This window comes from Pongo pygmaeus, chromosome 2 (assembly GCF_028885625.2).
Source record: "Pongo pygmaeus isolate AG05252 chromosome 2, NHGRI_mPonPyg2-v2.0_pri, whole genome shotgun sequence".
Taxonomy (NCBI): Eukaryota; Metazoa; Chordata; class Mammalia; order Primates; family Hominidae; genus Pongo; species Pongo pygmaeus.
Window position 1 is genome coordinate 155,161,301 of NC_085930.1, and position 22,714 is coordinate 155,184,014.

At 35.4% G+C, this 22,714-nt stretch overlaps 1 protein-coding gene across 1 annotated transcript; it reads right to left on the bottom strand.

Moving 5' to 3' along the window:
- Nucleotides 1-5,301: 5,301 nt before the first annotated feature.
- On the bottom strand, nucleotides 5,302-21,373 carry LOC129032935 (phospholipid scramblase 1-like). Its single transcript, XM_054480860.1, is given in 7 exon segments — nucleotides 5,302-5,331; nucleotides 9,481-9,642; nucleotides 12,367-12,383; nucleotides 12,386-12,527; nucleotides 15,036-15,184; nucleotides 15,187-15,255; nucleotides 21,208-21,373. Coding segments are annotated over 7 exon segments (735 nt in total).
- Nucleotides 21,374-22,714: the final 1,341 nt, after the last annotated feature.

The window sequence follows — 22,714 nt, forward strand, 5'->3', positions numbered from 1 at the left end:
ATCATCTTAATTTTTTCTTTAAAAATCTTTGCCTTCCTTTACTTCCCTCAATATGCACATCGTTTACTATGGCACACATATTCCCATTACAATGCCCTACTCCCAAATAAATATATTTTTCTTTTTTTCTGTTTGTTATTTAGGTTGACAAAGGTAACAGTATTAGCCAATGTACAAAATCAATTGTATTTCCATATACTAGAAACAAAAAACTAGAAAATATAATTGAAAGATGTCACGTCCAAAAGCATCAAAACATTGGATATCTGGTAATAAAAGTAATAAGAAATATGTAAGGAACTTTTTTTTTTGTACTGTGCTAACTACAAAATTTATATGACAGAAATTAAAGGTGCCCTAAGTAAAAAAGAACTGTATCACGTTTTCATATTAGATGTTTCAATATTGTCAAAATATCAGTTCTCCATAAATTTATCTAAAAATTCAATAAAAATCCAAATGAAAGTTCCAGCAAGCTTTTTTGTTTGTATATGTAGAAAGTGGGTGGTGGGGAGTAGCCAGATGCTATTGATTGTGTAATAAGTCTTTTAGCAATGTTTGGCATTTTAGACTATTCAAATGTTTTACTTTGATAAATAAAAATTAATTTTAAGTTTTTAATGTACCTTCAATTTCCCTGCTATGTGACAAGCTAGATAGTCCACAAAAGATCCAAAGATACAGTGTTGAGAAACATCAGCATTTAATGAATGGGAACACAAGAAGATTTAATAGAGCCTAAGGATTAGTGGCAAGAAATAAAAAAAATCGGAGAATGGGTTTTCTGTAAACCAATGAAAGAGTTTAGGAAGGAATGGTCAACAATACTAAATGCTGTACAGAATTCAATTAAGGTAACGTTTAAAAGTATTCGTTAGTAAAAAATAAGGTCATGGTAGAAATGCAAGAGAAATCACAGTGGACTTGTGAATAAGAGGCGACGAAGTGGAAAAAGAAAGTAGAGAAATTGAAGAAGCTTAAAATGAAAAAAAAAAAACAACAAAAATATTAAAGAGAAAGGTAGCTATGTGATCAAAGGAAATATTGTTTAAAATAAGGTCCTCAGCATGTTTAAATACTGATAAGCAAAACGTTCTTGGGATTAGTTCCCAAACTTGGCTGTGCACAAGAATCACCTGGAAAACTTCAAAACATTTTAGTGCCTGTACGTGACATGGTGATAGGGATATATAAGAAACCTTTGTACATTCCAGTCAATTTTGTTGTGAGCCTAAAACTACTCATTTAAAAATATCCAGTGCCCCAACTGTACTTTAGATAAATGAAATCATTATCTGGGGATAAGACCAAAGCATCAATAGTTTTTTTAAAGCTCCCAGGTGATTCCAATGTGTAGCTAAGTCTGAGAAGCACTGCATTATTCTAACGTTTTCACAATTAAAATTATCTTGAGAATTTGTTATTAATAAAAGACAGATTGCTGGGTCTTATCCTCAGAGTTACTGATTGACTAGGTCTACGGTAGGACTCATTCGTTTGCCTTTTTGGAAGTTCCCAGATTACGTTAATGTTGCTGACTCAAAGCCACACTTAGAGTGACCTTATATTCCAGAGAGGGAGACTGAAGATAAAAGAAAGAGGATATACCTGAAGATCCCCAGCCATGCTGCATAAAGATGGGGTGATTTGGATGATTCCAGTGGTCCTCTAAAATATCTCATAAGCCTTCATAATTTTCTCAACTTGCTGCCTTTAGCAAGCAGCTCACAGATTCTGGCTGAAGTCTGGTAGTTTGCTCAAGTGCCAAAATTTTGAAGTGTGGTTCCGATTAGTAGTAGCAGCAGCTTCACCTGGTAACTTGTTAAAATGGAAATTATCAGCACACCCAAGACATGCTGAATCAGACACTCTGGGGATGAGATGCAGCAGTCTGTGTTTTAAAAGACCCTCCAGGTGATTTTGATACATGATAAAGTTGAAAACCACTATTTCAGTGAATGGCATATTTTATGTGTTTTCAAAAGCCAGTCTGTACATCTAATTCCCCCTACTAGAGGCTGTCTTTCCTTCTTGTGCCCTTGCTTCCACTTAATCATCCCTAATGCCTACCAAGTCATCTGAAGAAACTTCACTTGTGCTGTGATTTGTTATGGGAATGTCACTGGGTATAAGTGCTGTCAAAGCTTCCAATCCTTAGGGTGCTAGATGAGCATCAATTAATCTACAATGTTAGAGGTAAACTTTGTCCCTGAAACAACTTCACCTGTGTCAGGAAGCCTGCATGCTTTCTTCTTGAGCAATGTTACCCACTTCTAATCCTCAATACTCAAAACACAAAGGATGAGACTAGACACCAGTATATACTTTCTTCTCCTCGTCCTCCTGTAACTGTTTTGTTACATGAAATGTATTGGCATAATTGAGCTGAGGACAACTTTATTTTTTTCAACACAGCCTACATAAATGGTTTAGAACTGTGTTCTGGAACGTGAACAATGAAATTTTAATGTTTTGTGCTTAGTGTTCGCAAGCTTGACCAAAAAACAAGCATAAAATGTTCCATTAAAAAATTCTGTTAACAACTTCAACCAAACTTTTCTTCCTCTAAAAAAAGTTTTAATCTGTATGAATGGGGGCAAACAAACAAGAAAACAGTGTGTGAAAATTTCTAACTTTCTTCACATGCAAATGTTCTGTGTGAGCATAGAATATCTGAACTATCAGCATTCAGTTGAACATGACTGTAATAGCACTGTCTAATATATACTAAGCATTCAGTATGTATCATGCATTGTAATGAAAATTCTCTAATTTTATATTCCAAACCCTGATTCTGTCAGATCTGCATAGAGAGGGAAAAGTTGTTCTGTCTTCCAGGGGATGTAGGCAGGGAAGTTTCATAAAATAAATTGGGAACAAGACATATAATTTAGAAATGAGATTGCTTCCCAGAATTCTGTAGCAGAAAATATCATGTTATTTATGTTCTTGTTTAAATTAATTTTGATTCCAGTTTCTTTTCACTCATTTATGAGAAATTGCATTTTATGATTTTTAAATTTTTTTTCTTGAGAAAAAGTGGTGTGTGCTGTTTTCCCAATAAAATGTCCTAAAAGATTCCTAAGAAATGTTACAAAGCATGGAGAACTGGGGTAAGCTTATAGGCTAGGGTCTTGTAGTCCCCTGGAAGGCAGGAATTTCCACTTCCTCCTGGCCACCCCAGAGTATGAGGTTCTTTATGTGAGTCTACCAGGACAGTGCACCTAACAAACATCTTCAGGCATACATGTGGGTCCATTTGCCTCTGGATCTCTGAAGAGGAGTAAGGGACAGATCCCTGCGCCTTGGCAATATGTGCCTCAAGTCTGTTCCCTCTCCCTTTGAGTGAGCCACTTCTGATGGCTTTAAATTTTTGATCCCATGTCTTTCTAGAATGACCTAGACTATACCCTTTTAAGCATAAACTTTTGCAAACAAAAATCTGTTTTGTTCTGTGGACAGAAATCCTAACCACAGGGGGAGGATTTATCCAAAACATTACATGGTAACACTTGTATAATTAGGGCTGCTCTATCCAGATACTTTTATAAGAAAGAAGAGTAGCTTTTCTGTGGAAGCATCCAGGACTCATTTTATTATATTTCACCAAGTCTTTATCTCTCTTGATCTTTAAGAGAGCGTCTGTGTAGTTCTGATGTAGGATGACCTGGTCTTCGGATATTATCATTCATTGAAACCAATAATACCTATGAATTATCATAAATATTTTAATTAATTCAATAATGATATATAATTGAAAATATCCCAAATTCAAAGGTATTTCATAGGTAATGTGAATTAAAAAAATCACCTGTTAAATAGCGTGCTAGATTGTTTGAAAAAAGAAAAAAAGTCCACAATATTTTACAGATCTTCTCATCAAGAAGTGGGATCTCTTTCAATATCCCTTGAATGGGGATTTAGCCATGTTACTTGATTTGGTCAATGGGGGGTTAACAGACATGATGCAGAGGTTTGAAATGTGCTTGTTCATTAAGGATGTGTTCTCTGGCTCCCTTTGCAACCCACCTATCATATAAAGAAGCTAAGCTAGATGTGAGTAAGTCCAGAGAAAGAAATAAAAAGAATAGTGGATGTGACTTTTTTCCAATGAAGTAGACTAAATCTCATAAGTAGAAATCCACAGTTTTTAAGAGTTGTATAAGCATAAACTAAAAGAGACTAAGACATTTTAAAATGAAGAGACCTCTGTTTCCAATATTCATAGATAGATAGAAGCCTACAAAAGCTACTCAGCTAAAAACATGGTAATTTCATTTAGAAAAGAAAAAAAAGTGTTTCAGAAGGCAGAGCCAAAATTCCAGAGACCTGAGTAGAACAATGGACTAGAAAGCCACTCCCAGGGAGCAGAATTTTCTCTGTCCCCAGAATAAGGGGAACTAGAAACATATTCCTTCTGATTTCTATAATTTCTATTGACCAGTGACTACTACATGAATTTTATTTGTTCATTGTGGCTATTTTGACCTTTGCTCACTATTACATGTAAGGTGAGTCTTTTTTGTTTTCGAGGCTCTGAATCAAGAGAAGCTGCATCCAAGTATCCTCACTCACATTTACAAAAGGTAACATCACGTTATACTGGACTTGAGCTTAATGCTGTAATTGAAAGAGACTTGTTGGGAGTCCTGAGAGGGTTAAGGATATTTTGAGTTTGGGGAGAATGTAAATAATTGGAACCAGAGAGAAGGCAGTGATAAATTGTGTTGGGGGAAGAAAGGCAACATTATTTTGCAGCAACTCTTATTTAAAAATTGAGTCTATTTTTCCACCCCTTGAATGTGAGCTTGGCTATGTGATTTGCTTTGGTCAATGGGATATTACTAAGCATAATAGAAGCAGAGGCTTGAAATGAGCTTGAACATTTGAACTTGCTTTCTTGTTGCTTTTGTAACACAGTCATGTGTAAAAGCTTTGGCTAGCCTCCTACATGATGAAAAATATGCGACCTATTGCCCCCATTCCCTCAGCCAATAGCCTGACATGTGAATGAAGCCATCTGGGATGAGACAGTCTCAACCAATCTGATAATTGACTCATAATGCATGAGTGAGCCAGGTTCTGAACAGGAGAACTATACAACAGAATCCTAAGCTAAACACAATGATTATTTGAAGTTAAACATTTTTGATATAGTTTATTATGCAGAAAGAATATATATGGATAGTTTTAGTAAAATAAAACTTTATTTAGATATTTTCAGTGAAAGTTGCTTAGTTTTGTTGAGGGCTGGCAAAAATAAATGCCAGTAATCTCTGATATATTCTTTCAGGGTAATTCTTATGGCCACAGTTCAAAATACATGTAGTCCTAGAATGAAAATGAAAAATAAATACAATTAGATTGGTTTAATAGTAGAAACAACTACAGGCATTAGACATGAGAATGCTTTTTAAGGTCCCTGTATTATAATAACGATCACAAAACATTAAAAGCAGAAGTCTGAGGAGCAGACCCATGAGGAACCAACTTCCAAGGGTATAAGAATGACTGTTTGTCCTTAAATACATCAAAATAATAGACTTGTGCATCTCTAAAGGCCCTTAGAGATCAGCAACTAATTCTACCTCACTTTACTTATGTATGTTTTTTCGTTCACATACTCATTTTAGAAAACTGGAGGAAAACAGAAGGAAAAAATTTATATTTTCAATCAATCCCAAAATCTACCAAGTATTTTGGTACAAATTCCTCCAAGACATACATAATTGCTGTTATAATATGCTTATACCCTGGCTTTTTTCACTGCATAAAATATTCTGAGTATTTGTGTCATTAAAGGTCCTTAAAAGTATTTAGTTTTTTAGTTTGTTTTAATATCTGTTTATTACTCTATTCTAGAGATGTCTCAATGTATTTAGTAAGCCTCATACTCACACATTTTATGTTGTTTTAATTTTTGCTGTTTATTTGAGGGAAGTTTGCTACATAGAGTGTACATTGCTGGTTACTATAAAGATTGTACACAATTATTTGTCTGCATCTGGAAGAACATAAATTTTTGACAAATGTTTTTAATTTATTCCTCTAAAAGTTGTACCTATAGCTCATGAGAACTTATTCCTTAAATCTTCATCAGCATTGAGCACACATCATTAGAAATAAAAACTTTAATATATGATAAACAAAAAATGGTATTTTATCTTTTATTTTTTGCTTCTCTTGTGTGTTTTTGGAAATGCTTTCTTAAGTTTAGTGGTTTTTATTCCCTTTTTGATGGTTATTTGAATTATTTTTCATAATATTTGTACATTTTCATTAAGTATTTGATATTTTTCTTATTTAAATATCATTTTTATTAATGTAAGAACATTATTCTTTGGTCATATTTGTTGTGTATTTCCTTATTATTTTCCTTATTTCCTATATTTTCCTTATTATTTGCTTTTAAATATTTAATATTATGAGGTTTTATGGGGTACAGAAATTTAAACTATTTAAATTTAGTAGTCTGTTACTTTATGATTTTCTTGCTTTGAAAGACCTGTTTTGTCTAGAGTCTAAGTATGGGTACTCTTTGTTTATTTTTGTTTGCTTAATGGTTCAATATCTCCCTCATTATGCTTCCTTGGATTTATTCTTTTTTTTTTTCTAACTTTATAGCTTTAGCTAATTAATTTAGCTTATTAAGTTTTCTCTTCTCTTCAATAATTGTTTATAGCTATAGAGTTTTGACATGTAATATTTTATTACATATTTTAAAGTATTTTAAACTTTTTGTTATGGCTTTTTAAAAAATAATTGTGTTATTTACATTCCTTTTTTTTGAGATGGAGTCTCGCTGTGTCGTCCAGGCTGGAGGGCAGTGGCGCGATCTCTGCTCACTGCAAGCTCTGCCTCCTGAGTTCATGCCATTCTCCTGCCTCAGTCTCCCGAGTAGCTGGGACTACAGGTGCCTGCCACCACGCCTGGCTAATTTTCTGTATTTTCAGCAGAGACAGTGTTTCACCGTGTTAGTCAGGATGGTCTCGATCTCTTGGCCTCGTGATCCACACGCCTCGACCTCCCAAAGTGCTGGGATTACAGGCGTGAGCCACTGCGCCCGGCCTACATTTCTATATGTATAAAACATTTAAAAATATTTATTAACTTCTGATTGAGTCTCGTTTGCTCATACACTAAGGTCTAAATGATAATGATTCTCTGTAATTTGTTGAGACTTGCTTCTTGGCCCACTATTATATCAATTTTTGTAAACAATATTTATTTGAGAAAAATGTGTGTTATCTAATTGTTTGGTAAAAAGTTCAGCCGGGCACAGTGGCTCACGCCTGTTATCCCAGCACTTTGGGAGGCCGAGGCGGGCAGATCATGAGGTCAAGAGATTGAGACCATCCTGGCCAACATGGTGAAACTTCTTCTCTACTAAAACTACAAAAATTAGCTGGGCGTGGTGGCATGCACTTGTAGTCCCAGCTACTGGGGAGGCTGAGGTAGGAGAATCACTTGAACCCGGAAGGCAGAGGTTGCAGTGAGCTGAGATTGTGCCACTGCACTCCAGCCTGGCAACAGAGACTCCGTCTCAAAAAAAAAAAAAAGTTCTAAATAAGACCATTAATCAAGCTTATTCATTTTGTTGTTCAAATTTTAAATAACTTTACTAATGTTCTGTCTCTTATATCTAGTATAAATGAAGAGATGTGAGTAAATTCCCCATTTTGATGATAGGTTTGTCATTCTAACTTTTTAACACTTGTCTCTATATTTTGAAGTTAATATTACATGCATACAAGTCTAGAATTATTACATCTTGTTTGAATAGAAGCTTTATCATCGTAGTTACCCATTTTGTTTCTACTTTTTGGAGTCTTAATATCTTTTTTTTTCCCCTGGTATTAATTTAGCTTCCCTAGCTTTCTTGTGGTTAGTATTTATCCATATTCTCTTTCTTTCAATTTTTTGGTCATTAATTTAGGTTTGTCTTTTTAAAAGAGACTACAGATACTTTAAAAATCCAATTTAACAATTTCTTTTCTTTTTTTTTTTTTTTGAGATGGAGTTTCACTCTTGTTGTCCAGGCTGGAGTGCAATGGTGCAATCTTGGCTCACCGCAACCTCTGCCTCCTGGGTTCAAGCGATTCTCCTGCCTCAGCCTCCCGAGTAGCTTGGATTACAGGCATGTTCCACCTGCTTGGCTAATTTTGTATTTTTAGTAGAGACGGGGTTTCTCCATGTTGGTCAGGCTGGTCTCCTGACCTCAGGTGATCCGCCTGCCTTGGCCTCCCAAAGTGCTGGGATTAAAGGCGTGAGCCACTGCTCCCAGCCCAATTTAACAATTTCTGTCTATCAACTGGTTATTACAGAAGGTTTACAAATAATGTCACTTTGTTAAATGTTGTTTTGTTATAATGTTGATGACAAAAATAATTAGTTTTATTCTATATCATTGTGCTTAAATTTGCAGTTTCTGAGAACCTATTGATGACTGATATGGTTTGGCTCTGTGTCTCCCCCCAAATCTTAACTTGAATTATAATCCCTATGTGTTGAGGCAGGGTCCTGTAATCCCCAAGTGGGGAAGGAGGGAAGTGATTGGATCATGGGGGCGGTTGCCCCCAGGCTGTTCTTGTGATAGCCAGTGAGTTCTCAGGAGATCTGATGATTTTATATGCATCTGGCATGTCCCGTGCTTGTACTCACTGTTTACTGCCGCCTTGTGGAAAAGGTGCCTGCTTCCCCTTCACTTTCCACCATAATTGTAAGTCTCCTGAAGCCTCCCTAGCTATGTGTAACTGTGAGTCAATTAAACCTCTTTCCTCTATAAATTACCCAGCTTCGGGTATTTCTTTATAGCAGTGCAAAAATGAACTAATACAATGACATTAAGTGAGGATTAGGAAAAAGGAACATAACCTTAGAGGGATCATCTAAAATTCAATAAAATTTAGGAGCAAATAAAATGCTAAACATATCTGTGATTTTGTTAGAAAAATAAAATAATAGCAAATATTTAGTTTCTGAATTTAAAAAGAAGCAAAACTAAAACACTAGTCAACAAAAGTATATAAGTTGTGAGAAAGAGATTAGAATTAAAATGTTTTTAAGGTCTTTGTATTGCTCAAGAGATAGAGCTAAATCAAATAATATCTATAGTTGCCAAATTAAAAATATATTACCATTTAAATAAAGTATAACAAGCATGTATTAATAAATTTTACATTGTAAGAGATAACTATAAGTCACACTGAATGAACCATATTTTTACTGTTTTCAGTGACAGTCTGATTTTTCATGAAGGCAAAGGATTTAAACCTGAATCATCATGTTTCCAGGGCACTCTAATTTTTGCTTCCTTTGCAATGTGAATACTGAATCCATGATATCATTTGGGGACTGAGGATGACCAGAAAGGCACAATTTGCAGTTGATTCAGATGATTCAAGGAGAAATATTAGTAAAAGTGCAATGATAATCTCAGAAAATATAATTTTCAGCTAAATAGAGTAAAAATAGACTCACAATGAGGAAAGGTGCTCCAAGCATCAATGCTTTAATTTTAACATCAAGATCAAATGGAAACTGGATCCCAAATTTCTCACCATTGGTTAATACTCCCCTTACAAATCCAGAGTACTGTTTTGAAATCTTTCTAATAACCATTTCCTCATCCAGAGTCAATAACTAAAATTGAAAAATATATAATCTTAGGAGAAAAATCTATGAGATAAGAAGTTATTCCTGTACCAAATTTATTAATTATGACCTTGATAAGTTATAATCATACTGATCGTACCCAACAATTTACAAAATATGCAACATGGACACGTAATAGCCTGGTAAAATTTATAGGCAATTCCTATCTAAAAGTAGATTTTCAAATTGTATACAACTGATTATATCTATTTCTATGTCTATGTATACACACATATATACTTAATTCATATAATTTGCTTTAATTTGAGAATGAATTTCATTATAAAATGAAAACCACTAGCTTCTCAGCTCATTACACAGCTTCCCAACTCTTTCATAAGTGCTTTTATTTTCTGGTTCCCTTTACTTTTTCCTCATTTTTTTTTCTCTGTTACTTATCTAAACCTCCTAGAGCATCATTTCTCATACCAACTCATACTAATTCCTTCAGAATAAGAGATACTCATGTAAATATAAAACAACAAACCTGGGATGAATCATATTACCTGCCTTGTAATGAGGACCATAAGGGAAGGGTAGGGTGCTATCATGTAGTATAACTGGGAGCTAATGAGCAGACTACACAAATGGTAGGGGCATGGTTTTAGAGTAAGCTGCTTGGGGACAGCATCATTTAAGCTGAGACTTAGAGGACCAGAAGGAATTAGTGACAAGAGAAATAGGAAGACAGACAGAATTCCAGAGAAAGTTAACATGTGAAAAGGCCCCAAGTTAGGAAGGAGCATAGCTGGAGTGAAGTGAGGGAGTGGGCTAATGGCAGAAAATTAGTGGGACCAGAGAGGTTAGCAGGGCTGCTCATACACAGCCTTGTAAGTAGTGCTAAGGAATATGGGAAACGAGAAATATCAAAAGTGTTTTAAATATGCCCAAAGTTCTTCCTTCTTTTCAGAACTCTGAACCCACCATTTCCCCTTATTCTCAACAAAATATCTTATCTCTTATATTACAGAAAAAATAAAAGCTATGGAACAGGAATTCACACTCAGACACTAGCCCTACAAACAGAACGTATTCATACCAACGTTTCCTGCCTCCTTCCTGTTATGATGAATGGGCCATCTCCATATGAAGCTAATTCTCTACATGTGTCTCAGTCCCATACCAAATAAGAAACCGGGTTCATCAAGTATTCAGCCTCTGTCGTATCTCCATACTTTCTCTCATTTGGCTCTGTTCTTTTACAATCAAAGGGATAATGACATATTTTTCAGAAAAACACTTCCCCTTCTACCCTGTGCCTTCATCCAGCCAGAAACAGGATTAGGGTATTGCAGAGATGTAAGTAATACAAGTACATGGTCAGTTCCTTTCTTAACTTTTTGGCGTATTTCATAATAAAAATTTTTGTATTAATTTTAATTTTTTTAAAAAACAATGCAATGCATTCAGGTATCACTTACCTTTAATACTGAGATTTGTGTTGCTCCCTTAAATTTTGTACCTGAGATGAACACCTTAATTGCCTCACTCTAGTTCCGGCCCTGTAACTAGCTACTACTTTATCTCTTTCCTCTTACTCATAGCCAAAAGTATTAAAAGGATTGTCCACATTCATGGAAAAGATGACTTTCTTACAGAATCATGATTTCCCTTTCTTGCTCCTCTTACTTGGAGCTTACCCAAGAGTGCCAGCTTTAAAATTGTTTCACTTCAAACAGAAAAAATAGGAAGTGTTTTATATAACTTTGACAAAGTTTTGAAGATATTACAATGAGTAGGATTTGCTGTATTATACTCTGAAATATAAAATAATGTACAAAAAGCATTTTATTATTTGGTGTCAGTAGAAATGGCTTTGGATTCCAGAGTTTTATGCACAGTCTACTCTGTTGCTTTGGCTTTTAACTTAAAATAGAGTCCTATGTAGTCATATTATTACTTTCCAAACTAACCATATTATTAACAATTAATTTGTAATGTATTAAGTATATTTTACTTAATCAGTATATGCAGATGCCAGTAAGAATCAGAATCACTAAAATGAATTGACATAATTCTAAGAAAGGAAGGAAAATCAGGTAGTATTTTAGTTAGGCTGTATCCAAATTTCTTACTAGATATTTTAGATATTCAAACAAACAAACATGTTTTAGATGAAAGTTAGAGAAGTATGGCTTTTTGCACATCTACTATGATGTTAAACCAATACAATATTCTCTGTTGCTTAAGAATATTCAGGCTTAGATAAATATAACAAGTTATTTAATTTTATTAACTATATGAAGTATGTTTAGTAGCTAATTTCCCAAATTATTATCTGGATGTTGGCTATAATCTGAGAAGTAAATTAGTAAGCACAAAAAAATTTTTTAAAATTATACTGAGTTTCAAAGTTTTATAAAAAGCAGAAACTGCATTAATGAACATTAATATAACACATTATCAATAATTAGTACCAGATTAGGTCATTGTCCATTTAAATAAAGTTTAATTTTCTTTGTCAATATTCTTTGAGATATTAAATAACAAACTTTTGATACCTTTAAAACTTGCCTTATAAGCTACATAAACTTGTAGAGCTTTTAAATAAGGACACTGTGAATTAGTAATCCAATTTTTTTTAAAAATAGCAAATAGTTACAATATTTTCATAATAATATCTTTTATTTTTCTTTAATCATATTCATTAATTATATGTATTATAAAATCTAATAATTAATTTTAATATGATATTAAAACATTATTACTTACATTAAAATTTAGATCCTGAGACAGCTGAAGACCAACCATGGGCCTCTAATTTTCATTACCTCCTCCTTATTCTCGTTTTTTATTTTGAACTTTGGCAAGAATGGATGAAAGTATTGATAAACATATCCAATTGTTTCACCAGGTGGAGCTTCAACTTTTAGCTACAAAAGATTGAAAATATAATATTGATCCAACCGGATATGTTAGACTTGTAAGTAACACTTTATTTAGTTCTGTACTACCTCTTAAATGAGCTTTTTGTATATTTTGACAGAACTTTCTGTATTTAAGGGATGCTTCATGTTTGAGAATAAACATAGAAGTGAGAAGACCAGGATTTAGATGTTAGAGCCCCCTTAGCTAAGATCTGACTTCACTGCTTACTAACTGCTTGAAATGTGAACAAATCACTAAAGTCTCTGAAATTTACTTTCCATTTGCAAAAGAGGGATAATAATAATTTCCTTTTTAGGCATGTGTGAGAATTACTTTTTAAATTGCCATGCCCATGAAATACAACGTAAACTCTAATCTCATCCAAAACTGCTTATTACTCAATATGTCAAGCACTTTCATAACTCTTTGCCATGGCAGATATAAATTTTGTCCCAATTTTTATTTAAAGCTCAGTTCATCAGACTCAACAGAGACTTGTTGAATAAATTATGGCATATCCATATAATGGGTTATTATGCTGCCATTTAAAGGAAAAAAGAAGTTCTAAACATTGATGTAATCCTCAAATTATACTGTTATGTGTTTAAAAAGTAGAAGAATATGCTACTAATTATGTTAAAACACACACACATATACACACAGCATAAACATGCTATATTTATGTAATACATTATACAAATATTCACAAAATAACTGTGGAAGAATACATAAGAAACTTAGTAGTTGTATCTAAAAAGGGATGTAGGAGACTTAGGAAGCAAGCATTTGAGAGAAATTGTTTCTCCTGAATATACTTCCATTATATTCTGTCCTTTTCTATTCTGAAAAGTAGAGAATTCTGACTTGACTTTCCTTTCCTTCCCTTCCTTCCTTTCTCTCTCCCTTTCTCTCCCATTCTCTCTTTTTCTTTCTTTCTTGCTTGCTTTCTTGCTTTCTTCTTTCTCCTTCTTTCCTCCTTCCTTCCTTCCTTCTTTCCTTCCTTTCCTTTCCTTTTTCTTACCACATATAAGTATTACCCATTAAAAGGTAAAGGAAGACTGCTAAGTCAATATGATGGTAATGGTGGTATGGTTTGTAAATCTCCCCAAAAACTCTCATGGAAGAGGACAGAGCAAGTATACTAGCAAAACAAAACAAAACCATTGTCAAATTCTTTAGGCAAAATTAGATGGAAAAACAAAGCCTCAAGCCTCAAAATATAAGTAGATGTAGTGAAACACGTGACAAGAACAAACTGTTTCTGAGATTTCCAGAATCCAGACAATAAATACATACATTCATAAATTTATACATACAAATAAAAAGCATACAGATGACAAAGGAAGAAGTAAAATCTGTATTTTCATATCTATAATTGTAGGAAACTTTAGGGAATCTATAAAAAAGCTACTAGAATTTAGAAGTAATTTTTGGCAAGGTCAGAGTAAAGTGTAAGTATAAACACAGCAATAATTTTCTATATACAATATACTATATACAAGCAACAAAAATGTAAAGTTTAAATAAAAAATACTATTTATAATTGTATCTAGAAATATAAAATAATTAAATTTATTTGTAATGTAATGTTTGTAAGATCTAAGTACTGAAAATGACTATTACTGGGAGTTATTAAAGAAGATCTAAATAGAAGGAGAAATATGCCATAGTCATTGAGCAGAAGATTCAATATTAATAAGATATCAGTTCTTTCAAATTAATCCATTGATTAAATACCCTCAATATCTCCGCACAATTTTTTAACATGATAGGTTTTTTTTGGTAAAATTTATATAAAAATGTGAAGGAAGTAAGAGAGCCAAAAAAGCTTTGACAAAAGCAAAACAAATTAAGAAGGTTTGTACTACCTGATATTAAGACTTACTCCACAGCTGGTATTATGCCAATACTATTTTGTCCTGACGATCCTAGCTCTGTGTGTGTATATATATTTGTATGTATATACATAGGTAGAATAACAGAAGAGAGTAGACTCTAGAAATATGTAAACATATACATTGACAATTCATTTTCAGAAATGTTGCCAAATCAATCCAGTAGAAAAAGAACAGTCTTTTACAAATGATGGTGTCTAAACAACTAAATATTAAAGTGGGAAAAAATGGATCGCAACACTTTCCTCACATGGATACAAAAATTAACTCAACATGGAAGTAGATTTAAATATAAATATAGAGTTTCTATAGGAAACATGAGATAGAGTCTTTGCCACTTTACAATAGGCAAAGATTTCTTAGGTCACAAAAAAGCCTTGGATGGATGCTTAGTTTAGAATAGAAGACATCTAAAGATTTTATGACCTTCATTGCCTGGAAAAAATTTGCAATGTTGTGGATGATTCTCACCCTATAGGTATGTGGTACAAAAATACAATTATCTCTCTAACGTTTTCCATTCCAGACAATTCTTTGCAGCCAATCCCAATGTTTAGACTTTATCATACTGTCCAGCATTGAGACTTTTTTGATATGATGGTATAAATATTCACTTACCTTTTGTAGGCAGCATCTACTCCAGCAACAGCTACATTTCAGAGCCTTATGCAGAGCAATAAGTACATCTCTACCTACATCATCACAAATTGTCATAGTAAAAGGCCTTGAAAATCCACAAAGGTGTCGAAAGAAGCAATTATTTCTCCTGCAAAATAAATTCTCTGTCCTTGATTGTTCAAGATTTCATATGTTTTACTAGTTTCAAATTTTCTGAGGACTAGAGAATAAAATAATTCATTAATTTGTTAGTAATACTGATGTAAGATGTATGTAAACAGGTATCAAATTATCTTCAAACAGGAAATTATATTGGATAATAAACTGCTTGAATTTAGTTAACTAACTTTAACTGGTATCTTAGTCTTCTTATGAAGAAAAATGAGAGATAAGCTAGGTAATCTCTGGCTCCATTTACTGCTAAAATTCTATGCAGAGCTTTTTGGTATCCTTTTCGAACTTTAAAGAAGTTGACCCATTACTATTATGTTTTAAGTTATATTAAATTTTATTCTTCATCTTTTCCTTATTATAGAATTTTAAAAAGATTTCATTAGAACTCCATTCTGGATAGTAGAAATAAAAAAATTGTACTTACACTAAATTGAGGGAAGTAGGAAATACTCTCATATATTATTTATATATGATAATAATCAAATTTACCCCTTTTGCAAGCAAATAAGAATATTATTATCTTTTGTTTTAATAATTTTACTTCTGTTATTATACAAACAAAACAATCCTAAAACTTAAAAAAAGAAAGTTTTAGGCATCAAATGTTCACTACTGCACTATTTAGAACAGAAAAAATAAAGTGAAAACAAAGAAAGTGTCCAATAAGAGGCAATACTTATTATCCCCTATTAAGGATTACTATGTAGCTCTTTAAAATGCTGGGTTTTTATAATAAAGAAAAAATAACATTAAGTAACTAAATATGAAAAATCCTGTGGACAATAATTAAAAGTGATTTTTTAAAAACTGTAACAAAATAATAATTTTAAAAACCTCTTCAGAGGAAATGTGTCAGTAGTTGTGCATGGATGACTTTTTTCTCTCACTGTTATTTTTGAAATGAGTATACACTTAATGAGTACATGTTAGTCTAACATACATTTTTTTTTTTTTTGAGATGGAGTCTCGCTCTGTTGCCCAGGCTGGAGTGCAGTGGCGCAGTTTCAGCTCACTACAACCTCTGCCTCCCAGGTTCAGGTGATTCTCCTGCCTCAGCCTCCTGAGTAGCCAAGACTACAGGTGCATGCCACCATACCCAGCTAATTTTTTGGTATTTTTAGTAGAGACGCGGTTGCACCATATTGGCCAGGTTGGTCTTGAACTCCTGACCTAATGATCTGCCCACCTCACCTCCCAAAGTGCTGGGATTACAGGAATGAGCCACTGTGCCTAGCCTAAACATTCTGTTTTAATGCTAAACTCTGAAAGAGGTTGAGTATAGAATTTCTTCATTTTTAATGATTCTGCAGGCATTAAACATAATTATATTTCTATCCTGTGCCAACATATATAAAAGGTACACATTTTCATTTGATATTGAGGACTAAGTCATGATTCATAACTCATTAAAATAATATTTTCTAACTGCTTTAAAATCAATTTTTAAGTAGAAATTACATATGCATGGGACAAATTTTAAAAAAGCAAATGGGAGTATAAAATTAAAAATAATTTCTTCTTCCAGCCCTACCCTATCCCCATCCTTTTCCAATTTCATATGCATCCTTTCAGAGATATACAAAGCATATAAAAAACTTCACATATTGTAAACACACACACATATGCACACTCCTAACTGTATGCTCTACTTTGTAATTGTTGTTTATAGTTAGCGACATACTCTGAAAATATTCCCGGCATATCTGGAGAGCTGTCTAATTCTTTTAAATAACTCACGTTGTTAAATTACAGGAAAGTGTCTTCATTTAGAGTGGTAGTTCTCAAATTTAAGCCTGCATCAAGGTCACCTGGAGGGCTTTGTAAAGCAAATTATTGACCCCAACCTGTGGATTTTCTGAATCAACAATGGGTCTGTAATGGAGCTTGAGAACTTGCATTTCTAACATGTTCCCAGGTGATGCTGATGCTGCTGTTCCAGGGACCATATCTGGAGAGTCACCGGTTTGGAGAAATTGTTCCTTATTCAAGGATGTTTAGATTCCCAATATTTTTGCTATTTTTGTGACTTCTTAAATTATGAGTTACTGTGGCTATTTCCCTCCTTTGAATTTCCACAATTAGTTTTTACCTGTCTCATTATTTTTATGACACTATACTATATATTTTATTTAAGTATTGTCTTAGTTTATTTTGTGTCACTATAGCAGAATATCACACATTGAATAATTTATTTAAAAACCTGATTTATTTCTCACCGTTCTAGAGGCTTGGAAGTCCAAGGCTGAGGGGCTGACATCTGGTAAGGGCCTTCTTACTACATCATGTTAAATATGAATTCTAAATTTCTCTTCAAAGAATTAATATGTCAGTATGTTCAATTCTTTGCCTTCTACTTTTAAACTTAACTTCCTCGTAAAGCAACCTTTTCCTATTACCTGCTCCACCCTAAATCATTCTCCACCTTGACTCATTCCGATTACCTACTTCACCCTGACTCATTTCATAACCATTTTTCCCACCAAACCACTCACCCCGTCACTCTCTTTAAATTAGTCAATCGGAATTAGTTTAACCTATGAGTTCTAACCCTGGCCAATAGAAGAATGATACAGCAGTAGGGACCACATGTATCAGGGATAAGAACCCCTTTCCCTCCCTTGTCCAAGTGTGTGCTCACCATTGCTCCATCTGTAAGGGTGCACCCTTATATAGAAGTACCTTGCCTTGCTGAGAATTAAAAACAGAATTTTATATTTGAGTGCTATTTCTTTTGCAGCGCAAAACTTTATTTATAACAATCATAATATGATGGAAGGCATCATATGGTGAGTGAACATATAAGAGAAGGAAGGAAGGGGTCCAAACTCATCCTTTTATTAGGAATCCACTCCTTCAATAACAAGCATAGTCCTGCCATAATGGCAACAATCTATGCATGTAGGAAAAGCCCTCAAGATCTAATCACTTATTAAAGGTCCCACATCACAACACTATTGCATTGAGAATTAAGTTTTCAGCACATGAAGTTTGGGGGATGCATTCAAACCACAGCATTCCACCTCTGGCCACCAAAATTTACATTCTTCTCACATGCAAAATATATTCATTCCACCCCAATAGCATCAAAGTCTTAACTCACTCGAGCATCAACTTAAATGGTCAACGTCTAGAGTCTCATCTGAATCAGACATTGGTGAGACTCCAGGAACAATTTGTCCCAAGGCAAATTCCTTTCCAGCTACTAGTCTATGAAATTAAGTTATCTACTTCCAAAATACAATGGTGGAATAGGCATAGAGCAAACATTTCCCTTTCAAAAGGAAGAAATAGGCAAAAAAAAAAAAAAAAAGGGTTAACTGGTTCCAGGTACATCCAAAGTCCAATAGGAAAAATAACATTAAGTCTTAAAGCAGAAGAATAATCTCCTTTGATTCTATGTCTTACATCCTGAACATACTCAGGGTGGAGATGTTTGACCCTTAAGGCCTCAGGCAACCCTATCCCTATGGCTTTACTGGTTTTGTTGTACTTGAGCGAGTTAGAGAAAATGCCACACTTTGAGATGAATTAAGAGTCCGTTTATTTAGCTGGCGGCCAAGAGATGGCTAACACTCAAAATTCTCTCAGCCCCGAAGAAGGGGCTAGATTTTCTTTTATACTTTGGTTTAGAAAGGGGAGGTGGAACTAGTTAAAACAATTTTACAGAAATAAAGTGGCAAAAAGTTAAAAGGATAAATGGTTACAGGAAAGTAAACAGTTCCAGGTGTAGGGGCTTTAAGACTATTACAAGGTGATAGACTCGGGGCTTTGGGTGTTATCAATCAGATGAATTCTTGGGAATTGCGGATATAACTTGCCACAGCATCTTATCAGTTAATTGCATTCTTGGATGTGCTGGGAGTCAGCTTGCACAAGTTAAGTCCTTGAGGAAGGGGCTGCCAGTGAAAGAGCCAAGATGAAGTCTGTCTGGCTCTCTTAGCTAAGGGAGAGTCAATTCAGGTGGAAACAAGGGTAGATGATTAAAGGAAAAGGGAGAGTCTAAAAACAGGGTTAGTAAAAACAAGGTTAGGCATTACATTCCCCACTTGTATTTTTGGGGAATCAAATCGTTGATTCCTCAGTTATAACCAGGGGGTTATATTGAGTCTTAAGATACGTAAGTTTGACAGAAGCTATGCATTGTTTCACAAATTAAGAAACTAATTTAATATAAAAGGCCTAAAAATTAGACTTAATAGTAGGATGGGTAGGGGTCTGGCCAACCTAGTGATTAGAGTAGCTAGCCATGAGTTCCAGTTGAACATGCTTTGATACCAGGGGATGTTATTTTCTCATTTTTGTTGGCGCTTATCTAGATTTTCTTGCACCTTTTAGAGTGTATTTTTTTATGACTAAGAATGGTGGAGGAACAGTTAAATCAACTTTGTCAGGGTGTTTCTGGAACATAGGGTCACCTAGATCAGTTAAAGGCCTGATTAGCTTGGGTGGGCTTCATGAGACCAGGATTTTTTTGGATGGTGAACAGTCTTAACATCAAATCTTGGGATATAAAATCTTAATCTCTATGATATGCTATAATACTATTGAGTTGAATTAGGGTCATGGACAGTTATAGTAAGAGGATTACAATTTTTTCTAGTACATAATTTAGGATGAGAAGCACGAGTTATGGAATGAAGATCCGGTTGATCTCTTAGAGTAGGCGGCTAAAGTTACACATGTCTAATCAGGGCAGAAAAACTGATAAGTATCTTGACAGCTAGCGTCAGGGTGATTTCCAGGACAGAGGTAAAAATCAACATTTTGGAGTCCTTTTTTCTGCACCTTTGGAGCTTCCACATCTAGTTTGGCTCCTGGAGCATCTAAATCCTGCTGCAAGGTCGACACTTCCTGCTCCTGGGAGTGGCAGATTGTGTTGTTCTTCATGGGTATGAGCTGGCTCTGGGAACAGTACACATAAATCAACTGCAAAGGAGACTTCCTTGGAGGTACTGGCCTTCTAAGTGGTGTTTGTAAATACATGTCCTGTTGTGAAAGAGGTGAAGAGAAAGGAGTAGGAAGGCGCAGAGGACATAACAGGCAAAAACAAACAATGAGGTAGATAAAAAGAATTAACCTAATGGCTTCACCTGACTTAGGTGCAGTTTTAAAGGGGCTTGACCTAGGCCTGGGGACCTATGTTTTTAGTTGGGCTCTGTTGGCCTTTTTGATGCAGGAGTGATGAATCTAAGCAGGAATACCATCCACCTTCAGAGCCGTTGGCGTTGTGAGGTTGATGGTGTGAGGTCTTTTCTAAGCAGGAGTGAGTCCTTGTTTCTGAAACTATTTAACAAACACTAGGTCTCTTGGCTGGAATGAATGGCAGGACCCCATCTGGTCAGGAATTGGATTGGGATGGGCTCCTCGAACAAGTGGCAGGATGATATCTTGTAGCTGTTGGGGAGACTGTAGGTACTGTAATAAATTAGCTTGAGATATTTCTGCTAATTGGGCATCTCTTAGCTTAGGCAAGATAGGCGGCGCCTTCCTATACATGATTTTAAAAGGTGAGAACCTAGCTTAGTAAGGGGTGTATCTTACTGTAAGTAGGGCTAAAAGAAGGAGACTTAAAAAATTAATCTTAAAAACCGGTGAAAATTAGGTAAGTGTTTTTTAGGGTGCAGTTTATGAGTTCTACCTACCTAGAGCTCTGGGGTCAATAGGCACAATGGAGCTTCCATTGAATGTTTAATGCCTTACTGACTGACTGAGCTATGGACAAGGTGAAGGCTGGTCTATTATCAGACCTTGTGGTAGCAGGCAGCCTATGTAGAGGGATGATTTCACTGAGTAAAAACTTAACTGCTGTGCTGGCAGTTTTGTTTTTGGTAGCAAATGCTTCTGTCTATCCAGAGAAGGTGTCTACTAGTACTAGAATGTATTCGTACCTAGCCTGATGTGGTTTTACTTCTGTAAAGTCAATTTCCCACTTTTCTTCTGGCAAGTTTTCTCAGAGATGGTGGCCTGGGCTGGGTTTAGGACCCTGCTTGGCATTTACCTGGGTGCAGGTTGTGCACTGGAGAGCTGCTTGATCTGTTAGGCTTTGAAGATGGGGGATTCTTCTTTGACTGCCTTTCTTGCTGAGGTGAGTAGCCTGTGCTCCTAGTAGATAGCTCCATGTACATGCACAGTAGCAAAGGCGTACCTGCTGTCAGTGTAAACATTAATACGTTTATCCTTACCTCATTGGAGAGCCTGAGTGAGGGTGATCAATTCAGCTTTTTGCGCTGAGGTGTTTGCTGGTAAAGCCTGAGCCTACAACACATCTGTCTCGTGGTAACAGCTGCACCGGCCTTTCGTACTCCTTGCTCGAGAAAGCTGCTACAGTCTGTGAACACAGTGGCGTCCGCTGTCTCTAGGGGCACATCTTGAAGGTCAGTCAGCCAGTTTTGGTGGTTTCTAACAGTTCTTGACAGTCATGGATAGTAGCTGGATTTAAACACCTTGTGGGAGAGAAAGTCAAAGGAGGCCGATCTAACAGTAAACTCTGATACTGCAGGATGCGAGCATTTGACATCCATTCACCAGAAGCACTTTGAAGTAAAGTCTCTACAGCATGAGGAGCTGTAAGAGTTAAATTTTGGCCTAGAGTCAACTTATCCTCTTGGACTAGGCTTGCTGCAGCTGCTACAGCTCGCAGACAACTTGGCCATCCAGAGGCCACAGGATCCAGTCTCTTAGATAAATAGGCCACTGGGCATCTCTAGGGTCTTAAAGTCTGGAGTCTCAAGCCTTTTTAGCAACTCCTTGGCTTTCGTGGACAAACAGGTGAAACGGCTTTGAGATATTAGGGAGGGCTAAAGCAGGGGCTTCAGTTAATGCGTTTGTCAGGTTTTGAAAAGTCTGTTCTTCTGTGTCTGTCCAAATTAACGGGCCATTTCATCCTGCACCTCTTGGATAGCCACCATTTAGATTTTTGTTTGTCTTTTGAATGCTTTATCAGCGGCCTTTTCAGCTGCCTGTGTTGCTTGTTGCTGTTTTTTTTTTTTTAAACTTTCGATTGTCAGAAACCTTTTGGGCTATTTCTAAAAGCTGACTGATATTCATTCAAGCAAATCCTTCTAGGTTTGGAGTTTTCTTTTAATATCTGGGGCTGCCTGAGCCACAAATGCCAAATTAAGAGCATGGCTATTTTCGGGGGCTGCTAGGAAAAAAGGGGTGTAAATCTGATAAGCCTCCTGGAGGCGCTGTAAAAACGCTCCTGGTGACTCATCGGGCCCTTGGACAACTTCGGTCATCTTAGACAAGTTTATGGGTTTCCAAGCAGCTCCCTTAATACCCGTGAGGAGACACTGGTGAAAATTATCTAAAGGTCTCCTTCGACTTAAGGAATTTGGGTCTCAGGCCAGGTAGAGGGAAAGACCTCCTCAAGGAGGTCTCTAGCTTCCTCCTCCGGTCTATTGGCTGACGTGAGGAAGTACTTTTTGGCTTCTCTTCAGATACGTTTCCTCCCTTCAGAGGTGAAAAAGGGTTAAAAGGAGCTGTTGGCAATCATCCTAGGTGGG